Here is a 22889-nt window from a genome sequence, read left to right as displayed (position 1 = left end):
TGTCCCAGCTTCTGCCAACCTAGCAGTTCGAAAGCATAACAGTGGGAAGGTAAATGGCATTTCTGGGCGCTCTGGCACTTGTCATGGTCCTCCGTGCGCCAGAAGCAGTTTAGTTATACTGGCCACATGACCTGGAAAGCTGTCTGTGTACAAACTCCAGCTGCCTTGGCCTGAAAAGCGAGATGAGTGCCACACCCCATAGTCACCTTTGACTGGACTTAACTATCCAGAGGACCTTTACCTTTACTAGCGGGACCAGTTAGTTGAATCCAGGCCATGATTCATGAATGGTGAAACATCACTCTTATTGCAGAGAAGCAAAACTCTGCACTTGGTGACAGTGTTGTAGTTAAGATTCCACCTGCTTAGGTAACTTCTCTATGCTAGGAGTGTAACCACATATGTTAAACGTTTTTAATAGTTTTCAATTCTTTTAATTAAGTTTTTATTGTACTTTAAATTGTACTGTTTCAGCATGTTGGTGCTTGCAACCTTAGGCTCCTTTGGAATAATCTAATTAGTAATACAGTAATAACAAATGATACATGTAAATGTCTGTTACTGATGCAATTTTTAAATGTAAGGGAATTTAAATGGAGAAGCAGCAGCAGCAGGAGGAGGATGCATAGCCTCTCTTGCCAGTTCTTCTTCTTTTTAACTGCGCCAGCAACGTGACTTTCCCCTTGTGAGCTTAAAAAAGCCATGTTATTATCTCTCCCGTGCCCAGATAGGTCACTTTTTTGTTGCCATTGCTATGATTGTGGATGTTTTGTTCACCCTTAAATTTATATTGGCAACTTACACAGAAATGCATAGCTTACTTTGTAGCATCCTGTGTTAAATATCATGTATACACTCCTCAGCTGCTGTTTTTATAAGCTTACTGAGCATGGCCCATGTTACCTGATTAAATAAGCCCCACCTGCAGCCTAGCAAACCCTGCCAATTTCCTCTTGGCTGCTTTTGGTGCTTGTGGATTTGCTTCACAAGCCTCCTTCCTTCTGGCTGCCTTCTCACTGTTTAGTGCCCTTTATTTCCCAAACAGTGTAAGGGATTCAAGGCTGCCAACTGACAGAGAGGTGGGGACCCTGGATGGAACTGCTGTTGTGCAATTAACAGCAGCAACATCTGCAGAGATCAGCAAGCAAAACTGGAGCATCATCACCTGCTGTTGATATTTAATGCTGTTAAAGCTGAAGGAGCAGGAGGGGGGGACCCCAATATCTAACCTAGAATATAGTGCCTTATTCCCACTTTGTAGGGTGGGCAGCATGGTTAGAAGATGCAAGGAAGGAGAAGGCTTATCTATCTTTAAAACACCTGGTGCAGAGCAATAGCCATCACAAACCTCCAGATGCGACTGGGTTACAACTCCCATCAACCCCAACCATAATGGCTGATTGTCAGGGACTATGGGAACTGGAGCTCAACAACATCTAGAGGGCACCATGTTGGATATGCTTGGTGTACAAGATGGACTTTTGGTAGGTGCAGCTTTGCTTAGTTTGCAGAACAAGCTGCACCAGCCAAAGATGAAAGACATAGGGTGAGGAACCCTTTAGGCCACATCCCCATGGTGGGCAGCAGTGGTGTAGCATGGGGGGTGCAGGGGGGGCCGGCCGCACCGGGCGCAACATCTGGGGGTTAGGGTTAGGGGGCGCAAATCCACGGGTTAGGGGGCGCAAATTACTTGCCTTGCCCCGGGTGCTGACAACCCACGCTACGCCACTGGTGGGCAGGGTCAGCAGGCAGAGCATTAAATGTGAATGTTCTCCTTTTGTAGTAATCTAGTTTCTGCACATGCAAACATTCCTCCTTATCTTCCAGCCAGGTAGGGCTGGTGAGAGGTGGGGCTTGGGGTGGTACAGGACCAGGAGAGAGACCTGGGGGGCCAGATAAAAAAGCCTGGAGGTTCCCCATGCCTGGTCTCTGATATGTGTTTCCTTTAATGCTATCCAAAGAGACACAAGGCAATTGCATATGAGCGCACTCATGTCCGCCATATTTTTGCACACCTCTCCTGGAGATCAGCAACCACTGCGCTCACGAAACAGGTCTCTTGATTCGTTTTAGTCAAGCAGTTTGTCTGACGTATGCACAAGCAGCTGAACTGAAGGGATGACTGAACTCTGAAGCAGGAGTACTGGTGAATAATTCAAGCGCGCAACAGGGCAAAATTGCAGCCAATACAAAGGCCGAGGAGAAAGGAAGACTGTTTGCTGCATAGACTTTTGTTTTTAATAGGGAAGTTTTTTAAGAACATTTTAAAGAACACCCATTTAAAAATAAATGGGTATGTTTATGGCCACATTTTCTTAGTACGCACCATTCAAGCATACAGGATTGCTGGGGGTGGGGGAAGACAGTATTCCTGTACCTGTAACAGCAGCATGGCAAGCAGTAATTAAGCAATTAATTACAGCATGTAGGTGCATTTTCTGTACCGCAGGCTGAAAAAAGAGCTCGTGGGAGTGGTTGGGTGCAGGGATACCAAAGAGGAATGTCAAAAACATCAGAGTTCTCAATTCTAGTACTTTATTAAAGAAAGGTGTAGACTTACAGCAGAGCAGCCTGCCATGTCTCCCAGACCTAACAGATGGGGGATGGACATTGCAGCAAGGAGATGGCTTGCGCTCCCCCCAGCAAACATTCATACATTCTTTATCCACAAAGCAGTCTACGTCACTTTGGCTAGGACTTCCCATCACGCCACCTGACCAGATGAGGGCATAGGTGGCAAATACCCAAATCTTACAGATAGTTGTTCCCCTTTCTGGGTTCAAAGCACAGCACCTCAAGCCGCTAGATAAGGATACCATCAAAGCAAGCCAATTAGCCTATATCAGGGGTAGGCAACCTAAGGCCTGTGGACCAGATGCGGCCCAATTACCTTATCAATCCAGCCCACGGACGGTCCGGGAATCAGCGTGTTTTTACATGAGTAGAATGTGTCCTTTTATTTAAAATGCATCTCTGGGTTATTTGTGGGGCCTGCCTGGTGTTTTTACATAAGTAGAATGTGTGCTTTTATTTAAAATGCATCTCTGGGTTATTTGTGGGGCATAGGAATTTGTTCATTCCCCCCCCCCAAAAAAAATATAGTCCAGCCCACCACATGGTCTGAGAGACAGTGGACCAGTCCACAGCTGAAAAAGGTTGCTGACCCCTGGCCTATATCAAAGCAAGTGAACATAAGCATATATGAGCTCACTGCTACAACAGCTACCAATTAATTGTGGGGTTATCTTGACTACCAAGATGGCATCTGCAGAGTTTCCGGAACAGTTCACCTTTGGTTCAACACAATGCAGGTAGCTACGTACACACAATACTAGGAGTGGAGAACCTGTTGCCCACTTGCCAATCCTGGCGCACCAGATTCCCCATTGGGTGCACAAGACAATTTTGGACAAGCCACCCTCACCTGCCATAAACCTGAGCACATTCAAAGCACATTCTTCTTCTCTAGGGCACTGTAGTTTATCCCTCACAGAGTTACTAGCAACTCTTAGCAAATTGCTGTCCCCAAATAATAATAATAATAATAATAATAATAATAATAATTTTGGCAGTGGTGGTGGTGGGGAGGAATGTGTTTCCATTGTGCTTTAAAGGTACAGTGTATACATCAACAGCTAACTGTGTGAGCCTAAATGTGTGTGCTCAGAAGTAGGTCCTATTGAATTCAATAGGCCATGTGGCCAGAAAAGTAGAGATAGGATTGCAGCCTAAATTACTGAAGGTATAAGCTCAGTATGTCTCGATAAAGGCATTGGTAGAGTGCAGCACATTCCTATGTATATTTGCTCAGCAGATACAGGTGGTCATCCATTTTATTAAAAACAGCAGCATGGCCTCATAGTTTTGTAAATCATCAATGTCTTATAATTTTAAGTTTTGGAGGCTGGCTTCTCCCTGTCACATCTGTGGGAGTGTCCAGCTAGTCAGATTTTTAGAAAACATCAACACTATGTTATATTTTATTTCTATACATGTCCCCACAGGTCCCCAGAGTTGTGAACAGCATATTAATGCAAAATAATTAAATAGACTGATGGTATGCAATCTAAACATAAGACAGCCAGGAAAAAACCCCTGCTAGATTCATGTTTATTAGTGCTATTCTCTGCCCCAGTGAAAACAGGCTTCCATCTTTTACATGCAGACCGTGTATCATATAAATGCAAAAGAAGAGGGACTTCATGAAAAAGCAGAAGTCAAGTGCTACATTTGTGACATTCTGTTGAAGATTGTGTGTAAAGGCCCTATGGACTGGTACCACACTGGTTTCCCCATAGGGTGTGCACATGCGTATCACCACTAGAGGCCACCATATATCTAAATCATAACCAAAAGTGGCTCTGAATCATTCATAAATAGTAAATCCAATCAACACACTCATGTTGAAAGGTCTTCTGCTTTAGATGGTTAGAATTGCCCAATACCACAGGAACTTGGCCTTATGCCTGTTCTCTGCCCATCGTGATGTGAGATTTCTACTGTGTATATCGGAGTAGAGACAAAACTGAAGGAAAGGAGAAGCAAAGGCTACAAAGTATAAAACCAGCATCTAGTAGGTTGAAGTTAAACAGAAAACTAGCACAACCACATCAACAACAAAAAGAAGTCTATACTGTAAATAGGGAAAGGGAAGCATTTCCTCCACAGACAAGAACGGCAACACTAAAAACAAAACAAAAACAGGGAAGAAGCTGGCTGAGACAACCCACTTTATTATTCTGTAGTAGATTACAGTGGTACCTCTGGTTACATACGCTTCAGGTTACAAACGCTTCAGGTTACAGACTCCGCTAACCCAGAAATAGTACCTTGGGTTAAGAACTTTGCTTCAAGATGAGAATAGAAATTGTGCAGCGGCAGCAGCAGGAGGCCCCATTAGCTAAAGTGGTACCTCAGGTTAAGAACAGTTTCAGGTTAAGAATGGACCTCCAGAACGAATTAAGTTCTTAACCCGAGGTACCACTGCATATTACTACTGAAACAAATTTTAACTATGCAAAGAGCTTTACAATATTCATATTTCTCAATCTCAGAAGAGCGTTGTTGCTGCAGACAGTGAACTGAAGCTGAAAAATTGTAACTTACCCAACAACTTGTCAAGAGGTTCAGTTGAGATTTAATCCAAATTTCTCCACTCCTGATCTATCTCAAGAGGCACTGGACAGACAGTGCTAGCTTCTGTAATAGGTGTACTTAATATGGCACAGGCTTCAATCCTAAACATTCTGGCGAGGGAATAAGTCTAACTGAATTTAATAGAGCATTCAATGATAAGGGGGAGAACCATGTATGCCACCTTGAGCTCCTTGGCGAAAAAGATAGCATGGAAGTGCAATAAATAAATGACTTAATTTTGAATGAACATGTTTAGGATTGCAAAGTGAGGCTTGTGTTTGTCTGCAGCATACTTTGCGGCTGAAAGTTACTCAGTTATACTTTTAGACTTATGCACATTGATTAGAGAGTAAGTTCCAACTAACATGGTCAAACCTTTTAATAATAATAATAATAATAATAATAATAATAATAATAATAATAATAATAATAATAATAATAATATCTTTATTGTCATTGCCTCCTCTCGGGGACAACAAAATTACTTAATTTTCTGTGGACTGTGGGGGAAATCAGCTATTGACTGTTTAGTTTACAGAAGAAAATTTAAGCTCATGTTTCCTGATTTGTTTTCAGATACATTGCTCAGGAGTAGGATGGCCTGGGGTAAAAACGGAAGACTGGAATCCTGCACCTTTCAAGGTTGTGTAGAAGAGAGAATTTCAGCAAAGGTAACCACACCTGCTAAAATTCTCTCTTCCACAGAACAGGACTTGGGTGGATAGAAATTCAGTTCAGTTTTTTTTAATGCAAACTGTGGGGGAGGAAGCGAAAGGAGAATGTTAGCCGCTTTGAGACTCCTCTGGGTAGTGATAAAGCGGGATATCAAATCCAAACTCCTCCTCCTCCTCCTCCTCCTCCTCCTCCTCCTCCTCCTCCTCCTCCTCTTCTTCTTCTTCTTCTTCTTCTTCTTCTTCTTCTTCTTCTTCTTCTCTCCTCCTCCTCCTCCTCCCTAATTCACACCTCCCTAATAATGGAGCTACTTGTCAAAATGTGCACTTCTCTGAATTTTGCACTGCAATTCTACAACCAAAGAAGTATACAAAAATGCACACATTATGGGGAAATGTGTATGAAACTGGATATACATTTCACTGCTCATGTGAGTATAGAACTTGCATGAGCAATTATTTGCCTGGCTGACCCTCAGAGTCGATCCTGAATTGCCTTAAGTGTGTCGCAGCCAGGAAAATAAGTTTAGCATGTTTTTCTGGACGACACGCCCCAAACTTGGAATCTAAAATTATCCTGGCCTGCAGTTTGATAGCGGAACAAATATTTTAAGCAGTATTGCCATCCTTTGAGCAGAAGACATGTTTCCCATGAGCTCACCGTATAAACCTGATCTGAAGAAATTTTTTACTTTTGAAGGATGGATAGATGCCTGCACATTTACAGGTAATATTGTCTTGCCTGTAGGGTTTACAAAAGGCACTCCCTCAAAAAGTTACAGCTGTAAGATCTGCATGGCAGACATCTGAAGTACATGTCTGTTGTGCACAGTGTGTCTCAGCCTTGGATCATGCTTAGACTCCAGCTGTCCATCGCAAACCTCACCAATTTCAGAATGTGCTGTGAAAGAGGGTCATGAATTCATATCGAGGGCCAGTTCCCATGGCTATGTTGAGAATTGCTCCATGACTGCACAGGATGCAGAGAAACCATCCAGCTGCTATTCCATAACCCTTTTCTGAGCGTGAGATACATTGGATTCAGTGGGGCTTAGTTATGAGCAGACGTGTATCAGATTTCACTCCCAGACTCTTTAGGGTTATTCTGGGAGGCAGCATCAATTTAGAAAGCCTAACACTGTATTCAAGAAAACATGTTACACTAAATACTAGGCATCGGTGTAAGATTGTTTCAGCTGGAATCTCCACAAGACTATCTGGTTGTATCTGCAGGATAAGAGCCATGCTGAGGACCCAAGTTCTCAGTTCTGAAACTACTCAGCTCTAATTAGGCTGTCGCAGTGTTAACCAGCAACTGCAGACTCTTTAGCAGTACTGTTCCTTTATCAATCAATAGACACAGATGATGTGAAAGCAGTACAATTACATATATATTCATTGCTCACCTTCTTATATAAACTCTTTCATGAGCTGTTCTTCCAAAAGTAGTGGGGCACAGTATACTTTGCGTTGTGAGAAAATGACATTGTTTAAAAGCATTGTTGTTATTGGTAAGTTCTATATTTTTTAAAAAAAACTGGTTGCGGGAATTGGGGACTGTGAGACTTTAGGCTATGTATTTTCTCTTTATATGCATGCTACCCACACTTGGTTTAATTCTGTTCTTATTTTTATTATATTGAATGAATAAAAACCTCTGGCTTTTAATAAAACTTATTTGCCTATAACAATGTTTGAGTGCCTTGGTCAAATGATTTAATTAAAATATTCAAAGCTATTCTTAGCAAACAGAACCTCCAGTTCAATTTAAATGGGAGAGAAGAAGAAAGAAAACTGCTTTTCAAATGTTGGAAGGATTAATCTCTGACTCATTGCTAAGCGACTTTAAAAAATACTAATATAATGTAGCTCTTGCTATTATTAGAGATACAGAAAGCTCTAGTGGCCTAGAATGACTTGACTGAACCTTATAATCTTAAGGGGAAGAAAATTTAGGGACGAGATTCAAGAAGTTCTTGTAACTACTAACCCTATGTTGAAACTAGCCCAAACTGAGAAAGAAAACTATTGTTAATCTAACAGAAATTTCTGTTTGTCTTGCAGCTCCTGTAGCTGAGGCAACTTGTCCATTATCTGAGCCTCATCATCCAACCACAAGATCACCAAACTGTAGGGTCTCATCTCCTTCACATTGTGTTTCTCAAACACTGCGTGAGATAACAAATTGGAAAGGAAAACCCAGAAGGCATAAGCTAAGCAAAGACTATATTGGTGGCCCCAGTAACTTCAAGTAAGCTAAAATCAAGTAGCTTAAGTTGGATTCCTGCATGCATGCACATCACTGAACTGAACTGAACTGAACTGAACTGTGTGAATTGGAAAGCAATGCATTCAGGTTTTTCAGGTTGTAATGAATGAAAGAAAATTGCTTTGGTGGCGGATTCTTTCACATGTACTAGTTGTGAATCTAGGCAGTATAGCTTCAAATACACAGTGGTGGAGCTTCATGCTCCGGCCCTGGGGGGCAGAGAGCAGGTGGGCACACGTCCTGGGGATGGTGCGCTCCCCCCCCACTCCCCTTCCTCCACCACTGTGAATACAACTGTTGGGAATCAGAAGTGAGGATAGAGCTGTTGTACTTGAGCTCAGCTTTTGGGCTTCCCATAAGGATCAGGCTGGACTAAGCAAGCCTTTGGATTAATCCAGCAGGGCTGTTCTTGCATTGCAGCCTATGAGTAAAGAACTTATTTGCACAAGATTTGGAAGATGCTATCCTGACGTTATTGGCTGGAAAGTTGAAAGAGATGTCCTTGTATACAAGAGAAGGGTCTTCAATCTGTTGAATTTCATTGTACACAGGTCGTACATTGATAATAAAGGTATTATTATACAAGGACCTGAGAGACCAGGGTTTAAATCCCCACTCAGCCATGAAGCTCACTGGGTGACCTCAGGCCAGCCACTGCCTCTCAGCTCAACTTACCTCACAGGGTTGTTGTGAGGGATTAGATGAGAAAGGGGAGATTAGATGAGCTCCTTGCAGAAAAAGGTGGAAGAGAAGTATAAAAATATAAATAAATAATTTTTTAAAAATTCAGCATCATACTGCTGACTATTCAGAGTATTTGCTAATCATTATACAGTCTAATTTCTTCTCTAACAGAAGGGTTATTGCACGGCTGGTGCTTCAGGTCAGCTAATGTGGATTCCAGGCAACTGTTGGCAGAGTCCACATTGTGCTAAAGGAGCAGCTTTGAGGCTGTAACTTTCTGCTATGCCTTTAACAGTTGCTTGATCTGCAGACATGAGCAGATACTGTAAAACTGAAGTCCCCTCCCCGCACCCCAATGAAGTTGGTGTTAAAGGCACAGGAGGCAGGTCTGACTAGTTCTTGTTCCATGATCATCCCTGCCTTAGTGTCATATTGCATCTTAACTTGGGTTGCTTCTCATGTAGAGGTATAGGGAACTAGCTGCATCAACTGGTTCTCAACTAAGATGGGGAACTTAGTTGCTGACCTGGGGAACAGTATTGCTTACCTGAATCATTAACTGGCTATAAGAAGAGGATTTTTTTGTTTTTATGCAATCTGCTGTAGTCTCTTAAGCTCCTGGCTATTGTTTGTTGAGAGGCATGTTGTTAGAATAAGCCTCCATGTGAGAAGTTGGTAAATTTACCAGTATTAATACAATAAATAACAGCAGTTTGTCAGAGCTGGAAAGGAATCTTGTTGAAGCTTACTTGGGAGTAAATTTACACGTCAAAGCTCCTTGAAAGGGTTTGCACAGAACCAAGAAGGGGGATGGGTGGCAAAAAGCCTCAGAGACAGCCTCTTAGCTGATCTTATGAAAATGCAGTCTTTTAATGATCCTGTGACCAAATAAATCCAGTTCAAAACCTGACCTCAGATAGACAAGCTGCACATGGAAGTTCTACTTTTGACAAACAATTTGCTTTTACTGGAAGGGATGCTCATCTTCCCTTTGGTCATAGTCATAATACTACTTAGGATTTCTTTGTATTCAAATAAAATATTGCCTATTTTTTATGCCCTTTACAAATAAATGTGTTGAGGTGTGTGTTTGTGTATGTACACAAACATGCATCTGGGGTGTGTGTGCCAAACTAGGTCTTTGACCTGGGTGACAGAAAGCCCTGAGTTTCTACTACAGTATTCTAACTAACATGCTTGCTTTGATATGCTTGCTTTGACAATCCAAGTCTTCAGTGATATCTGCTAAAAATGCTAATCTGTCTTTTAGACATCTCTGTCACATTGGATGGAGTCCCCAAACTGGTTTTGCTGTAAGTAATTGCTGTGGATTATTGCTTGCTCAACTATCAATGCTTCCTCTTTTCCTCTCCTTTTAAAAATGGTTGCTACAAAAAACGAGCTTTCCCTCATGATATGAGCACGACATTCTAACTTGTTTGAGCCTTACCCTTATGCAAGCTTTTTTGTGAGCAAGTACGCATGCAAAGAAAGGCCCTTTTCTTAAAAGGCAGGGGTCTCCAAAGTGGTGCCTTGTACACAGCAGTTTGCCCACCATTGCCTCCTATGTCTCCTGCAAAATGTCTTGGTAAACAGCCATCTCCAAAATCACAAGGCACGAGAGACTGTTTGATCTTCTTAGTTGTGTTTGCACTTGCCAGATGGGTGGGGTATAAATAGTATTATAATAAATTGTTGTTGTTGTTGTTGTTATTTGTTGCCTGGTCTTTCCTGCTTCAGATACATTCCCTTAAATAGACCCACTTTTCAGTAAATACAAAGCCTAGACATCTACTTTTTCTTCCTTCCCCAACAGGTGAGATGCAAAGACCTTCTCACTGTTGGTGCACTGCTGACTGATGCTTTCTTTTCCACTGAATAGAGCATGTCTATATCATTTTATGTTTATGCCCTTTTAAGTTGAGGCAGCCTTTTAATGTTATGTCATTTTCTGACTGGTGCCCATTGCACTTCTTCAAAATTCCAAATGTGTCACAGGCTGGTGGTGAGCCCTGTTTTCAAAGCTCTGTAGCCGTTACATCCTCTCTCTTTTTTGGACACAGTTGAAGAACCTTGTCTCAGTGGCGTAGCGTGGGTTGTCAGCACCCGGGGCAAGGCAAGTAATTTGTGCCCCCTAACCAATGGATTTGCACCCCCTAACCCGTGGATTTGCGCCCCTAACCCTAACCCCCAGATGTTGTGCCCGGTGCGGCCCGCCCCCCCTGCACCCCCCACGCTACGCCACTGCCTTGTCTACAGCAAAGCTCTGTTTATTTGCCCCTTATGGTTTGCTTATGGCTTTCCTCAAATAATGATGGGACTTGTTGGTTAAGTAAGAGACACTTAATGATCTCTTTCAATACTCAGCACCTCCAACTAGTTTCCAGGTTCCCTAGCAAGACGAATGAACTAGTTTACAGGATTAGTGGATGAGAGGCCGCATTAAAAAAAACACAGGAAAATCGTTTTGAATTTGACATGCTTTACAACTCAGTCCTAACTGTTTCTAAATGGGAAGTATTGGGGGGTTCATGATTAAGAAACATGCTGCTCAGTTTTACAATTGTACCTTGTCTTGCAGACCAGCTTAGATCCTGAACTAATGATGATCTTTGCTAAGGCTGGCATAACGCAGGACCACCTGAAGGACAGGAGAACATCAAAGAAGATTTTGGAAGTAATTGAGAAATGTGGGGGTGTAGAAGCAGTATTGAAAGAGGCAAAGACGACAGGTATTGCACTTGAGCACCTGTGTAGGTAGTGGAAACATTTTTCTGTATTAATGTTATGTAAACATTTATTCAAGCGGTCAGATGTATTGGTATAGTCACTGGCTGCCTTGCTGCATACAAACGCAGTATGGAATGTGGTTGCGCAAGTATGGCAGCCACCAGTTGGCTAGTGACTGTGCTGTGAGAAACTCAGGGTAGACAGCTTTCCCTGCCCCCTTGTACCATTGATAGTTTCTAAAGATGTTTGTTTAAAGGCTTAATAGTCCCTGTCTTGTATTCAAAAAGTGAACACCAGGGTGGGGCTGTTCTACAGAAAAGGCCCTAGCCACCACCTGTCCTGTCTTTCATCCCCTGCTTTTATTGGTGCTTGGCAGGGCTTGTTATTTGTGCCATACCCATCCCAGGTGAAAAGACTATGCTTGCAACTGAGGGCTGGATCTGTTCACGCTTGCACTGATGATGGAACACCTTGAGTGAAGAGCACTCTAGTCCAACCCTCTGACTCTCTCCATCTCCAATCTGGCTAGTTCCATGGATTGGCAGGATGGCTCCCTGGCTACTGTGGGAACCTTGTTCCTCAGAGGCATGGTGGAGACCAGCTTCCCCTTGCCCACTGGGATGTCCTAGGCAGTGGCGTAGCATGGGTTGTCAGTACCCGGGGCAAGGCAAGTAATTTGCGCCCCCTAACCCGTGGATTTGCGCCCCCTAACCCTACCCCCCAGATGTTGTGCCTGGTGCGGCCGGCCCCCCCTGCACCCCCACGCTATGCCACTGGTCCTAGGGCCGCAGGATGGAACCCTAATCCAGATCACTGTTCAAACTGCCTCTGCCCCCCATCTCTGGGGCCTCTTCCTCCCCCTCTGACGGATCCTGCCATTCCCACCCCATCCCACCTGGGACTCGGCTAGATTGGAAAAGCAATTTATATGCGGTGTGTATGCTATAGAACATTGTGCCACCAGATGGCGCTGTGGAGTCCCATTTTCCTCTACCTGTTTTCCCTTTTTAAATTTACAACACATTTAACTGAAACACTTCTTTGAGGTGTCTAGATCCAGCCCTGGTAACATGGGGCCCATGATACCACCATGCATGCTTTGGGGTGCTGAGGAATCAGATGAGAAATCAGGTCCCAAACCATTCAGGGCTTTAGAAGTAACCAGCAACTAACAGGCAATTCCTGCAGATCTCACAGAACTGGTATAATAGAATAAACCTTTCAAGCTGTTCTAACTACCTTGACCAATTCATAAGCAAGCACCCTTTTAGAATGCATAAAGTTGGTTTTAATTTTTGCATGTGGATATTTGCATTTTTACGTGCATAGCCCTGAATCCATATGTGGATTTGGAAACTGTAAAAATAAAGAAATCTGTGTTTGGGATGTAAGTAACAGTAGCTTCATACATGGACATCAACAATCAAATTCAATATTGCTCTTGGTAATTTTTTTTAAAATCTTGCTTTACTTGGGACTTTGCTTTCTTGCTTAACTTGGTGGGGCTTTGGAAGAAAACAGCTGGGTTGAAAACTTTAATTGAATGGGCTGAGGAGCTGAATAGCTACACAGTTACCTGTTTCACACCTGTCTTTCTGCAGGCTTATTGAAAAAAACCCTTGACCATCCTCTGCTTTATCCTGCAATGCCCACGGACCTGGATTGCACTTGCAGCCCAAACAATAAACAAGACTCCCGTAGTTTAGGAGTGAAGGATGGATTTAAGGATGTACTAGCAGCACCTAGCTCCGTATCAAAATCAGATGAGTCGTCTCATTATGTTGATCTCCCTGCAGTTGTCATAACTCCAGCATCTTGCACGTCTCCTTCCAAAAGGGTATCTCAACACAGTTTGATCCAAAATTTGAAGGACGTGCAGCTGAAAAAGTCAAAGAGTGACAACCGACTAACTCCTTTCACCCGCAACATTCTAATGAGTCAGATCAGAAAAGGGACACAACTGAAACCAGCAAGTATCTTTTATTTCAATACTGCACCGGTTATCTGATAATAGCTTAAGCATTCCTGTTAATCTCCTCCCCGTCCCCCGAACTGGCTTTTAAAACAACACTGCTCAAAATGCAAGCTTTGTCCCTATGTCTTCAGCTAATTTTCTAGTGAACTTTTAAGTCTAAAAACCAGCCAAAATGGTGAGCACATAGTAAGCATTCACTTAATAAACCTGTTTGCCATATCTTCTTATATCTGTGCTCCGTTTGGAAGCTGGGGATTACCTAGAACAGGCACCCCCAAACTCGACCCTCCACCTGTTTTCGGACTACAATTCCCATCATCCCGACCACTGGTCCTGTTAGCTAGGGATCAGGGCCATCTTAACTGTTGGCCCAAAGGGTGCGGGGCACCCGGGCACTGGACTCTCAGGGGCACCAGGCCGAAAGTCTGGGGCCCGAGAGTTGGAGTCTGGGGAAGAGCCCGTCGGAGCACCGCGGGCTCTTCTTCTGCAAGGCACTGAGGCAGCTGGCCAGTTCCACCTCCACCCTTCTTCTCAACTGGGCTGCATGCACACAGCTCTTCTACAGAAAGAGCAGTAAGAGGCTGCCGGCCGGGGCGGAGAGAGGCTGCAGTGTGCAAGGTGCCCGGCTGCGGCCGCTCCATCCATGTCAAGCCGGGGGGGTGGGGTGCACCCCAGTGCCGCATATGCTTAAGACTGCCCTTCTAGGGATGAAGGGAGTTGTAGTCCCAAAACAGCTGGAGGGCCGAGTTTAGGGATGCCTGACCTAGAAGATGGGAGACGCTGAACTTTGGCCTGCCTAAGTGGGCGGTATAACTCTCTCCATTTTGTTTTGTTTAACTTAATGGCATCAGCAGGTGGGTGGAAAGATGTTATGAGTAGTAAGATGTGATTGGGAATGAGCCTTGTCTCATTTTGAGAGAAGGAGGGAAAATGCGCAGCTTGTTCCACTGTACAGGGCCTTGTTCCACGTGTACATGGGTACTGTACAATGTAGGAGCTGCATTAGGCCAACAATACCACAGGGTTGGAACCGTTGTTCTTATATGTGAGATTAGGATGCCACTGGAGAATTCAGTGTATCCCATTGGATAAATATAGCTGTTGCCATGATAAGTGAATACTGTATACTTATTCGGACTTTTGGACCAGGACTAGGACTGTGATACCATGAAATAGAATGGTACAAGGTGGTACCACACCGATCTGATGCAGGCCACACTGCCATAGCTTCACCCATCTCCAAAGTGGATTATGAAAGATGGCTGTGAATCAGTGTGCAGATTAGCAGAACAATGAGCTAGTTCTGTAGAAAAAGACCATAGAACAGATTCTGTAGAATAGACTTGGCTAAAGCCATAAACTTGACAAAGAGACTAGTTTGACAACTTTATGTTAATAGCTTCAGCAAAGTCTGTTAAGCAGAAGGAGCCAGGCTCACGGCGTACTTTTGAAAGCTTAGCGCCATTTGGGCCAAGTGAGGAGGAGGAGGTACACAGGTGCAAGGTGAGAGCACGGGACATTTCAGGATCCAATCAGAAGCCAGGATGGCTTCTGTAATTCCAGGGTGTCTCAGTCAAATTGGGACAGTTGGGGGTATGGGTTGCCCAGCTCTGCCGTAGATGGCCTGAATTTCCTGTGTTTGTACCTGACATTGCTGACTAGCTCTTCTAAATGCATGCAAGCTGAAACAAGAAATCCTCAGGGTGCTTATAGTAAGCTGTCTTCAGTTGCCTTCAGGAAGTGAGGCAAGTGCAAGCCAGCTATATAACGTGAATTCTGCACTTGCACAAGCTCTGGTTACACAAGCAAAAGGACCTTAATAACTGGAGGCTTATTCTAATCTCTTATGTTAAAAATAAAATAAAAATCAGTCCTAAGTCCCAGTGACAGGCTAATTACCTCAGTTGCTTTCTTGAAGCCAAGAAGAAAGCAGATTGAGTTCATGCATCTTGCTAGATAAAACGCCTGGGGTGATGGCAGCTCTCATCTAAGAGACAAAGCTTTGTTTCTAATTTGCTAGTCTTCAGCTGTTGGGAGCTGACTAAAAATGGATTGTTGTTTCTTAGAAGTCTTAGAACATTAGAACACTTTGCAAATTCAATAAATAAAAGCCCCTCTGGCCGATTTGTCTAACAAATTATTTTAATTATGACTGAAACTTGTTTAGAGAGGGGAAAAAATATGGAATTAACATTATGTAGCAATAAATATCCAAACCCTGCATTTCTCTAAATTTTATGTTGTAACTTTAAGTATAATGCGTCTAAAAGTCTCCAAACATTGACAGTCCTTGCTGTGTGGCTGGCCATCTTTTAAAAATCACATTTAGTGGGGCTGACTTAAGTTGCGTGGATGTGATCAACTTCATCTTGTGGAAAGTAGAAAATATTTTTTTGGATTGGTCCTTGCTTTCTGATTCAGAGAATGCTTTATGTGGGCATGTGGTTTTATATCATGTGCCCTGTTAAAAAAAAATGCTGTTTGGTAATTTAATTCATAAATATAAAAGGATGTCACATAGAGGAGGGAGAAAGGTTGTTTTCTGCTGCTCCAGAGAAGCGGACACGGAGCAATGGATCCAAACTACAAGAAAGAAGATTCCACCTAAACATTAGGAAGAACTTCCTGACAGTAAGAGCTGTTCGACAGTGGAATTTGCTGCCAAGGAGTGTGGTGGAGTCTCCTTCTTTAGAGGTCTTTAAGCAGAGGCTTGACAACCATATGTCAGGAGTGCTCTGATGGTGTTTCCTGCTTGGCAGGGGGTTGGACTCGATGGCCCTTGTGGTCTCTTCCAACTCTATGATTCTATGATTCTATGATTCTAATAACAGACTACAATTGCCAGAGGTGTGGGGGGGAGGGGGGATCTCTTTACAATCTGCCCCAGACGATCATTCATAAAATATGCAAATTATCTAATACACTGAGTTCATGGATAGTTTGAAGGATTCCAGAAGGAAATGAATCACCAGGAAAAAGACAAGGATTTGCATATTGATATTTCCTTTGTGTTGATGCAAATTTAGAGATAATGACTGCAATTTAAGTGGAAATGCATCTTACCACAGTGGGGAAGACTGGTCTGGGTGCCTACTTGGTATTCTGTGAAGGTACTGTTGATGAGCACTTTCAATACCTCTTCTCATGCTTCTTTATCTTTAAACCAACTAGGGCTAGAAAGCCCTTGAAACAGAGAATTACAGTGGTACCTCGGGTTAAGAACTTAATTCGTTCTGGAGGTCCGTTCCTAACCTGAAACTGTTCTTAACCTGATGTACTACTTTAGCTAATGCGGCCTCCCGTGCCACCGTGCGATTTCTGTTCTCAGCCTGAAGCAAAGTTCTTAACCCAAGTTACTATTGCTGGGTTAGCGGAGTCTGTAACCTGAAGCGTCTGTAACCCGAGGTACCACTGTATCTTCCGATGGTCCTTCTGTAAAGTAGGACACTTGGCCCACCCTACTGGCCACAGAGGGAACATATTAGACTGCACAGGCCTTAGTCTGATCTTCACTTATGTTACCTAATGTAGGCAAGGGTGCTAAGCTCGTTTCTTAAGAGGCTTTTCTTTTTATGTTTTGCCTGGCTGTTTATGAGGCTTTAATTCCACATTCTGGTTACATTTTGTGTTTTTATCTGTATTGTTGTATTTGTTGATGATTGCCTTGTGGGCAGGAAGATGATTCATAACATGCTTTTAGGAATAAAAATAAATACTGCATTTTTTGCTCCATAAGACGCACCTAGTTTTTAGAGGGGGAATGCAAGGGAAAAAAATATTATTTAAAGGGAGCGCTGAGCAGAGTCTGTATGCATCCCAGGCTCTGCTCAGCGCTCCCTTTCACGAGCCGCTTGGAGCGTGTGTGCGGCGCTTGCAGGCTTTTCCCCAAGGAGAGAGAAGAGCATCCCGTCACTGACGGGCCGCCCTTCTCCCTCCTCGGGGAAAAGCCCCAAAGATCCGCACACACACTCCGGTGGCTCTTTAAAGGGAGTGTGGCTCTTGGGGGCTTTTCTTGGGAGGTGGGGGAAGGGACAGGGGGCCAAGCCAGAAGCCAGGACAGCAAGCGGGATCGCTGCACAGCGATCCTGCTTGCTGTCCTGGCTTATGGGATAGCCGCGCGCAGCCTCTCCCAGGCAGTGGGATGAAGGCTCCCCCAGTGTGGTGTAGTGGTTAAGAGCGGTAGTCACGTAATCTGGGGAACTGGGTTCATGTCTCCACTCCTCCACATGCAGCTGCTGGGTGACCTTGGGCCAGTCACACTTCTCTGAAGTCTCTCAGCCCCACTCACCTCACAGAGTGTTTGTTGTGGGGGAGGAAGGGAAAGGAGATTGTTAGCCGCTTTGAGACTCCTGAAGGGGAGTGAAAGGCGGGATATCAAATCCAAGAGCCGCACTCCCTTTGAAGAGCACGTGGAGCGTGTGTGCGGCTCTTGGGAGCTTTTCCCTGAGGAGGGAGAAGGGCAGCCCTTCTCCCTCCTTGGGGAAAAGCCCCCAAGAGCCGCACATACGCTCCACACGGCTCTTTAAAGGGAGTGCTGAGCAGAGCCTTCCGCCGGCATTCGGTCCATAAGACGCACATACATTTCTCCTTACTTTTTAGGAAGGGAAAAATGAGTCTTATAGAGCGAAAAATATGTACGTAGGCATTTACACTCCACCTTTTTAAAGGAGGCAATGAACAATATAAATCACAGCAGCGTAAAAATACAACGGCAAAGTGAAGGAAAAGAGATTGCAGATTTAACTATAAAATGTAAACTGAAATAAAGCAGTCCAAGTACAGTACTCAGATTTAAAACTGGTCAATGATAATGGGGCTGGGGGCTGGGGCTTTCAGAAGAGAAACAATTTCCACCTTTAAAATCCTTTGGGCTGTCCAGAGAACACATACAGTGTGACCATAGTAATATAGATCTCTTTGCTCTAAATTATTTGTTAATCAAGTTGTTTTCCTGTCCACCACATACATATTGCTTATTGCTGTTGTACTCTTCTGATATCCTTTCTAAAACCAACTATTTTCTCTATGCTGCTTGAAAATGGGAACAATTCAAATATGCATACTAAACAAGACTGAGGCCCCTGAGTCAACACAACAATAAAAGTGGAGATGATTGCCTAGGTATAATTGCCATGTATGATAAAGCAGAGATCTAAGCTTATGGAGGAATAAAATAACTTTCATTGCAAGTTCTGTATAAAATTATGTGGCCCTTTGAGACTACTTGCAGAAGATAGGAGGAAAAGAGACTTGAAGGTACAAAACTGCTACTTCTGGAACTTTTATTAAATAGTCTTATTTCTCCTTGTGCAAATGCAGAAACACAATTTATAGTTTTTGACGTATAGTAGTAAACTTCCTTCTCCAACATAGCTAAAAATGGAGGCTTGCTAACTATATCTCCTCAATGGCATGGCTGCAAGAAAGAAGATGGATGGAGATATACTTTTGTTTTACACTGAGACATTAAGGCCCCATCTCAGAGTGATTTAACAACCAATGTGTACAGTGGTACCTCAAGTTACAGGCGCTTCAGGTTACAGACTCCTCTAACCCAAAAATAGTGCCTCGGGTTAAGAACTTTGCTTCAGGATGAGAACAGAAATGGTGCAGTGGTGGTGCAGTGGCAGCGGGAGGCCCCATTAGCTAATGTGGTACCTCAGGTTAAGAAAAAATTCAGGTTAAGAACGGACCTCCAGAACGAATTAAGTACTTAACCTGAGGTACCACTGTATTCCCAGGGAACTCTAGGAATTGTAGGTCTCTGTAGGAATAAGGGTCATCTAACAACTCTCAGCATCCTTAAAGAACCACAGTACCCAGCATTCTTTGGGGGAAGCCATGATTGTTTAAAGTGGTGTGATACTGCTTTAAAGATAGAGTGCAGATGATGGGAAAGACAAAAGTTCAAAGATGGGTGGGAAAGACAAAGCATAGGAATGAAATATTTGATCCTTCTCAATCTGCTGGCAGCGAAAACTAGAAAAGTATGGAAAATAAGTGCTGAAATTATGCCTGGAAATGAGAGTTTTGTACTATTAATCCTGGAATGGTAAAACTCATCTGAAGAAATGTTTTATATAGTACCATCTATGTACATGGTGCTTGTTGAAGAATGAGAGACCACGGTCTCTCCTGCCCTCCCAAGGGCTTCCATTTTAGGAGACAACAGAAGGAAAAGAGGGAAGTTGGCAGAGGGGAGAGAGAATGTGAGGTTTTTGCAGCTATGTGCGTTTAGGCTTGGATACAGCAAGGCACAAAGATGACCAGTGACTTGTCCCGAAGTACTAATGGAGAAGGTAAATTTTGAGAAGGGGGTTGAAAGAAGCAGTGGGTGGCACTGCAATCATTGTGAGAGGGAGGAGCCCACTCCTGTAACTGGTACATGGAGGCATAGCATTAGAGGCTTTATGGCCATCACAACGGCTTTTGACAGCCAGTGTGGTGTAGTGGTTAGATTGGTCAGACTAAGACCTGGAAGACCAGGGTTCAAATCCCCACTTGGCCATGAACTTCACTGGGTGACTCTTAGCCTAACCTCCCTCACCAGGTTGTTTTGGGGATTAAATGGGGGAAAGAACCATGTCCCCCACCTTAGGAGAAAACGGATGGGATAGAAATGCAATAAATAAACAAACTAGCCACTGACAGCCTAATCATGAATTTGCCTAGATGTTTGTGTTGCTTCTTGGAGCAGACACAAAGCTACTTGATCCTGACAGAATAAAAACTTCTAAAAAGAACCAGATGGCTGATTAGTTATGCTGATAGTTCCAAAGTAGATTTGACTTCTAAAAGCTACATCACTGTTCATTTTTGAACTTTGAAAACAGGTGGCTCAGAATCCAACGCCTCCCATTGATGACAACATAGTTGCTGCTCTTAAGGATGTTGTTCAGAAGAGACACAAGGCAATACACCTTTCAGGTAGATAACTTGAAACCCCCTCTCCCTTCAACATGTAACTTAAAACTATATTGCTTTATTGTTCCTTCAGACAAGCATCTGTTCAATAATTTTCACTGGAACAAAGTACAGTAAGTCATCCCCCAAGAACTGGGTGAATACGCTTCTGAAAAGCCAGTGCTTCCTTTCCCTTTTAAAATGTTGAATATTCATTCATTATGTCAGTTAGAAATGTGTGAAGATGGCAAGGATATTGAACTTGAACTGTTCCTAAAAAGCTATTGCTAGAAACAGCTGAAATATTGGGTGAAGTCTGGGATAAACGTGGCACCATATGAGGTCACGTTCTATTTAATTTTCTAAGTCTAATGGTAATGGGGGGGGAGTACGATGGTTATGACAGATTGAAAGCCATATGTGAGGAATCGGAGAGGACAGAAGCTGAAGCTGACATTTATGATGTAGCAGCAATTAGCAAGCAATGTCATATTTAGAAAGCTGGATAGGAACAGGAACCACAAACTCATCTCTCCCTGGTGTTTGTAAATTTTTTAAAGGAATAATTCTACTTTTACCAGGCCTCTTCCAGATGTTTTTATGAGACCATGTAGCTTTAGAGAACATTCAGTGGACTAGGGAAAGTTATGCATCTCTTCCTGCCTTTAACTATTGCTTCTAGATATAAAAGGTTAATATGTTTACTCAATCAAATAAGCAATATTTTATTACAAAATCAGAGTCCTACACAACTACCTGCCTTTTTTTAAAGAGGGGGGGGGATTATAAAAGTTATTATCTGTAGTAGAAAGAAACAAAATAACCTTTTTTGTTTGATACTAGAAACTGTGAATGAAAGATCACATTATATTATTCTTTGCACACTCTTGGGGCACTGATCTTGGTTACAAATTCTTTAGGCAGGTAACTGACATTTTATGTGGTTACATTGTACACACTTCTATCTTGTTTTTATCTAAAAAATGTTATACCCTGTCCCCAGCCCCAAAAAGGGAGTTTCCCAAAGATGGTTTCAAAAATATGGGTGACATCCAATGTTAGTCATACTTGTTTACTCAATTGTTATGAGATGGAACGCTGACTAATGCTCCAGTTCCAATACAGTTGTACATTGGTTATTGAACGGAATTTGTTCCGGAAGTCGGTTTGACCTCTGAAAATATTCGGAAACCAAGGCGTGGCTTCCGATTGGCTGCAGGAGCTTCCTGCACTCAATCGGAAGCTGCGAAAATTGCGTCTGACATTTGGATTCCAAAGAACGTTTGCAAATTAGAACACTTACTTCTGGGGTAGCGGTGTTTGGGAGCCAAAACATTCGAGTCACAAGGCATTTGAGAAGCAAGGGGCAAAATGTATTCCACTGCCTTCTATATGGTAAGATCACTCCCTTTAATAGGAAAGTTGGTGAATGCTGTAGGAAATTGAGCTGAAACAGACACTGAGAAACAAGAGAGAGATACTGCTGTCCTTGGGGGAACCTGAGGTTTGCAGAGGAACCTGAGGTTTACAAAACTAATACAAGGATTTTTTTCAGTGCTGTAATTTCTGCATTACTTATGTACAATGTCATGCTCGTATTAATCTCCTTTTAGTTATTTGCAGCCCATCCATTCATGCAAAACTTGCACCACAATCCTAGCTGAATGGGGCTTGCTCCCAGGACAAGTAAGGCTAGAATTACCTACTTTCCTGAAAGTAAGCCCCATTGAACCCCATAGAGGGTTATGCTATTAATCACATTACAATGACTTTAAAATTACAATGCTATTAAATTGCAATGATCTCCAATGTTTTAAATTAATGACATAATGGAACACCAGTACATATTGGCTTCAATAGAATACACTACTATCCTCAACCTTTTCTTGCAGATACTGAAGAATCTGACTTGGAGAATGGTGATGAATGGAATGATTAAAATTACCATCCTTAAGGAGAATAAATTAAACATGTTAACTACTACTTGATCTTTTAATACTTGATTGTTTAATACAAATATTTTCCAGGATACTTGGAGAATATGATATACTTTAACTGTAGGCTATTTAAATACTGAAGATGTCTAATATGGCACTGACATGACTTGTCTTAGTATTGTTTTTTAACAATCATGTGCAGGCTATAAGCTGTTGCTTGATTTTTCTTTCTTTCTTATTTCCTCCCAGTGCTGTTTTGTTGGTGAATGTATTACAAATATAAACAGTTTCTGCTTTTAACTTTTATTCCTGCTGATACTCCATTTAGTATCTGCTCCTAGAATACAGATAATACGTGTCTAAAAATCAGTAATAAACTGTGTTTCCAGGCTCTAGTGAAAAATGACTTCTCTTTTTGGTGTGGTCATAGAGACAGTGTTCTTATCTGAAGGTTATAGAAACATGCTCCTGCCTGCTCGTCCGCCCAACAAAAGGAAGTTGTGTCAATAGCATGGAATATGCTTTGCCTCACTGTTCACCAGAGCTTTAGGTGTTTTTCCTCCACCCCCTGAAAGTAATGACCC

The 22889-nt window shown here is 42.8% G+C and overlaps 1 protein-coding gene across 1 annotated transcript; it reads left to right on the top strand.

Annotated features, from left to right (window-relative positions):
• The first annotated feature begins 5637 nt into the window (after window positions 1–5637).
• On the top strand, window positions 5638–22689 carry LOC309526054 (uncharacterized protein). The gene is made up of 7 exons (XM_082211989.1): window positions 5638–7318; window positions 7872–8058; window positions 10031–10073; window positions 11342–11492; window positions 13092–13459; window positions 20299–20392; window positions 22261–22689. The coding sequence occupies exons 1-7, from the start codon at window positions 7234–7236 to the stop codon at window positions 22305–22307; spliced, it is 975 nt and encodes a 324-aa protein (XP_082068115.1). The 5' UTR covers window positions 5638–7233; the 3' UTR covers window positions 22308–22689.
• Window positions 22690–22889: the final 200 nt, after the last annotated feature.

The sequence above is a fragment of the Podarcis vaucheri genome (genome assembly GCF_965113315.1).
Source record: "Podarcis vaucheri genome assembly, chromosome: 2".
NCBI lineage: Eukaryota > Metazoa > Chordata > Lepidosauria > Squamata > Lacertidae > Podarcis > Podarcis vaucheri.
Note: the sequence above shows the minus strand (reverse complement) of the source record. Positions and strands in the feature narration are given on the sequence as shown.

What these genes read in the sequence shown, in the direction of transcription:
- LOC309526054 (XM_082211989.1), top strand. Translation starts at nt 7,234, where the DNA reads ATGAGCTGTTCTTCCAAAAGTAGTGGGGCACAGTATACTTTGCGTTGT. An exon ending in TAAAAGCATTGTTGTTATTG is followed by an intron (nt 7,319 to 7,871) that starts GTAAGTTCTATA and finishes TTTGTCTTGCAG; the next exon opens with CTCCTGTAGCTGAGGCAACT. An exon ending in CAAGGCAATACACCTTTCAG is followed by an intron (nt 20,393 to 22,260) that starts GTAGATAACTTG and finishes CTTTTCTTGCAG; the next exon opens with ATACTGAAGAATCTGACTTG.